Source organism: Puntigrus tetrazona, chromosome 1, assembly GCF_018831695.1.
Source record: "Puntigrus tetrazona isolate hp1 chromosome 1, ASM1883169v1, whole genome shotgun sequence".
In the NCBI taxonomy this organism is placed as follows: domain Eukaryota; kingdom Metazoa; phylum Chordata; class Actinopteri; order Cypriniformes; family Cyprinidae; genus Puntigrus; species Puntigrus tetrazona.
The window spans coordinates 2,351,240-2,356,239 of NC_056699.1; the positions used below are offsets into that span (position 1 = coordinate 2,351,240).

General features: G+C 38.3%; 1 protein-coding gene across 2 annotated transcripts in view; it reads left to right on the plus strand.

Annotated features, from left to right (window-relative positions):
- rasa3 (RAS p21 protein activator 3) overlaps window positions 1–5,000 on the plus strand; it is a 36,975-nt gene that overhangs the window by 17,079 nt on the left and 14,896 nt on the right. For both annotated transcript variants that reach the window (XM_043246064.1, XM_043246072.1), the window contains exons 6-7: window positions 2,502–2,582; window positions 3,163–3,235. In XM_043246064.1, the coding sequence (XP_043101999.1) occupies window positions 2,502–2,582; window positions 3,163–3,235 (154 nt within the window). The remainder of the gene's footprint in view (window positions 1–2,501; window positions 2,583–3,162; window positions 3,236–5,000) is intronic.

Below are 5,000 nucleotides of genomic sequence, written 5' to 3' on the forward strand. Positions count from 1 at the left end.
AGCGCTTCGATGCTGTGATTAGCAGCTCGAGATTTAGTTAAAGATACCAGAGAGAGATTGAGAGTGAAGAAGTGAACTGATGTCTGCTGCTCATGTGTGTGTGTGTGTGTGTGTGTGTGTGTGTGTTTTTGTGGTTTATGAGGACACACATGCGTTTTCCTGTCATGGTTATGACAGAGGTATTACATGTTGAAGGTGGTTTATGAAGACACTGATAATGTCCCCATAATTCAGTGGTTCCCAACCTTTTCTTGTTTGAGGCACCCTTGGAAAGCCTTTCAAAAGTTCCCGGCACCCTTATAAGGAAATATATATTTAAAATCTCCGTAGCTTTTTTATTATTATTTATTAATTTGTTTCATTTCGAGAGTTTGCATGCAACAACACCTTATACCTAGTCCTAGATGATATGAGAATACTGTTTACACTGATTCTGCCTTAATAAAAAAAATTTAGTTGAAATTTTGGCGGCACCCTCAAAAGATCTCACGGCACCCCTTAGTGCCGCGGCACACCGGTTGGGAACCACTGCCATAATTCATAAGGCTCAAACAACACACTGAATGCTACTAAACAACATACTAAAAGTCCCCGTAAACCACAAATACCAACATGTGTGTGTGTGTGTGTGTGTCATATAGGTTTCATACAAGCTTTCACAGCGTCAGCGGGTCCATGTCTGGATGGTTTCTCACACTGGAGCACTCTGGGTAATGAGCTTAGTGTCACAGCGAGCGGCGCTCTCATTCACAGGATATTTATGCAGCTTCCATTTTAAGACACAGCGAGGATGAGGTCTCACACACACACACACACTCTGTTTCATTCAGCGCTTGAGCTTCGCTGTGACTCTTTCGTCTGTCCTGAACGCTGAATCAGATTAGCTTCACAGTGTTTCGTCTGGGACAGCTGAAAGTCATGCGGCGTGAAGCAGGAAATGCAGAATAAATCACGCAGCTTTCTTACTATGTTTGCAAAACAAAAACGTACTTCTGTCCAATATATGTTTAAATGATTAATGATCCATCGCTTGAATTGGGATGAGCATTTAAGACAATTATTAAATGCTAAAACTTTTATAAGAATTGCTTATAAAATGTGCAAATAATATCAGAGCTTGTTTTTGCCAGCATTTATCAAGATTTCTAGCACTCTGCTGTGTTTTATGTCTGTTCTAAGTTTGATACGGATAGTCAAATGAAGACTGAGTTGTGATATGAATTTGATGCGACCTGAACTCGATCAAGAATAAATATTGAAGCTTCAGCTCTCAGTGCGTCCCTCATTAACCTCTATGCCAAGGCTCTGAAGTCTTCATCGGACACATGCAGGGCGTCTCAGTCAGTTTTAGCCCAGCGCTGGACGTCATGGCTGGTGTATTTACAGGCGCTGTGTGTGTGTGTGTGTGTGTGACCAGGCCAGGCGCAGTGTTATATAAACAGGCTTAGCGCACAGGAAGTGCCCTGGAAGGACCGGATGGTATTAGAGATGCCCCGCGCTCTGTTCATTCATCAGCATTAGAGCCAGGCCCTGCGGCACACACACACACACACACACACACACACACATCCACGTATAGAACGGCGTGTGTGTCCGTGAGGTGATGTGAATCTGCTTTGAGTCCGAAAGCTGCATTAGTTTGTGTGTAACTCCCCGCTGATGTCATTCGGTGAGTGATGATGTCGTTTGTGTCTGAACAGCGGAGCTCGCCTCTGATTGGCTGGAAGTGACATCACGTTGCTTAGCTGCAGGTTGCTTTAAGGCCATTTGTGATATAATTGTCACTATAAATTGTCTTTATAAAATTAATTAAAAAAAGGAATTAATGTCAAAAAATCACGTTTTTGTAATTACATGAATGTAAAAATATTTTTAATGTTCTAAAAAAAAAAAAGAAGTATTTCATTTATATATTAGAGGTTGTATGCTAACAGACACAAGTTTTTTGCACAGTAATATTTTATTATTTTTTTTAAAGAAGTCTGCTCACCAATCCTGCATTACTTAAACATTAAATATTTCTGACTATTTACAATAAAAAGTGCTTTCTGTGTGAGTATATGTTCATTTTCAGCATCATTACTTTACTCACATGATTTATAATATTACAACAGATTTTTATTTCAAATAAATGCTATTCTCTTCTGAACTTTCTCTTCAACTCTATCTAGTCAACTGTTTAATGATAAAAATAATAATTACATATCTGGGCATTAGAATGATTTCTGAAGGATTTTATAATTTGAATTTTATATATATATATATATATATATATATATATATATATATATATATATATATATATATATATAAAATTCTATATATATTAGATTAGATATTATATATATATATATATATTAGAGGTAATTGTAAATGGTAAAAGGTAAAAATATTTCAAAATGATCCTATTTTAGCTGTAATTTGGATCAAATAAAGTCTACTGTTCCAGCTCTTTTGCCTGGTCTCTATTTGTTGAAGGTGTGTGTGTTTTCTTGACGCAGGGTTCTGGAGTGTCAGGATCTGCCGATAGTGAACGGTCAGTGTGACCCGTACGCCGCCGTCTCGCTCCTCGGCCCCTCCAGGTGAGATCAAACCAGAGAACACCGGCTAGATTATAAGCGCTAATTAAATCTGTCCCTTCCGTCAGGACGGCTGCTCAGGGATCAGTGTGTGTCCTCAGAGGAACACACACACACACACACACACACACACACACACACACACACTGCATGCACCGCATTACATTCTTAAAAGTTTGGGTTCAGGCATTTCTCTCTTCTTCTCATCAAGGCTGCATTTATTCACCCAAAATATTATTTTAGTGTAAAACTGTCATTTAATTCTGTATTTTCAGCATCATTTCTCCAGTCTTCAGTGTCACATGATCCTTCAGAAAATATAATAATATACTGATTTACTGATCGACAAACATTTCTAAATAACATTTCATAATAATCAAGTTAATGCTAAAACACCCAAATCATTTTCTGTAAACCGCTGTGTTTTATTTTAACAGAGGAATTCAGAAGAACAGCATTAAAATAGAAATCTGTAGTAAAATTATAAATGTGTTTGCCGGCACTCTTGATCAATTTAATACGTCACAGCTGAAAAAAAGTGTTTTCTTTCTAAAAATCTGAATGGTGACTCGTCTCCTCGCAGGTCAGAAGCCAAGAAGACGAAGGTCAAACGGAAAAACAACAATCCTCAGTTTGATGAGGTCTTCTTTTTTGAGGTAGGAGCGTCTTGAACTGTTCCTGTATTTTCCTGCAAATAAGACAATAATCATAGCATTCGTTACGAGCAACATTTGTTTTGAATGAAAAGCCTAAATGATATATTTCTACGTGATCTACGTGATCGAGGCCAGGAGAGATGTGTTGCATGCGTGAGTCAAAGCGTCTGTAAATACAGTACCCACAATGCAGCAGTAAACATGTCAATAGTTATTTATCATCATTAAAGACTTGCTGTAAAAGTTGATCAATATTTTTCTGAATATATATGTAAACATAATGAAATATTTACTAGGGTTTTTATGGTTAACTAAAATAAATTTAAACTAATTAAAACCATAATGACTATTTTAATACGTTAATTAAAATAAAGGTTAACTGAAAAAAAACAAGTGCTTTCAAACAATTAATCATGATCAATCGGATCCAAAATAAGTTTTTGTTTGCATAATATATGCACTGTGTATATTTATTTTGTATATAAAAATACAGCACATGCATGAATATATTTAAGAAAAATATGTTATAAACATAAATATAAACATGTAAATATATTTTCAAAATATATACTGTATAATAAATACAGACATACACTGTGCAGAACAACTTTTATTTTGTTGTAAGTAATAAAAACTGTAATAAATGTCATCAAGCACTGAGCAGAAAGCACCTGAAGCATGATATAATGCATTGAGTAAAGAGGAAATGACTGAAAGCATGATTGACATGACAACTTGAGAGTAGTGAGATGTTCAGGATCTTCCTGGTGTTTATTCTGGAGATAGATCACTTTAACACTCCACACCCTGCAGCTGAGCTCTGCTCCAAATCCCTTTCTTATTTCTTTCTACCTCCCCCGGATTTTTTTGGTTTGTTGTTTTAAAGTTTACGTACACATTTAATTCTCTCTTGCTCTCTTAATTTTGGTTCCTCTATAAACATTACGTTCTGACCTTCTACAAACAGGCTGCTCTCTACAGACATAATATATTCATAATATATTACAGTTATTACACACACACACACACACCACAGAACACACACACACACACACACCACAGAACACACACACACACACACACACACACACACCACAGAACACGCACACACACACACACAGAACACACACACACACACACACACACACAGAACACGCACACACACACACACACACACACACACAGAACACGCACACACACACACACACCACAGAACACACACACACACACACACACACACACACAGAACACACACACACACCACAGAACACACACACACACCACAGAACACGCACACACACACACACCACAGAACACACACACACACACACACACACACAGAACACGCACACACACACACACACACACACACACACAGAACACACACACACACCACAGAACACGCACACACACACACACACACACACACAGAACACACACACACACACACACACACACACACACACACACACACAGAACACGCACACACTCACACACACACACACACACACACACACACACAGAACACACACACACACACACACACCACAGAACACACACACACACACAGAACACACACACACACACACACACACAGAACACGCACACACACACACACACACAGAACACACACACACACACACACACACACAGAACACGCACACACACACACACACACACACACACCACAGAACACACACACACACACACACACACCACAGAACACACACACACACCACAGAACACGCACACACACACACACAGA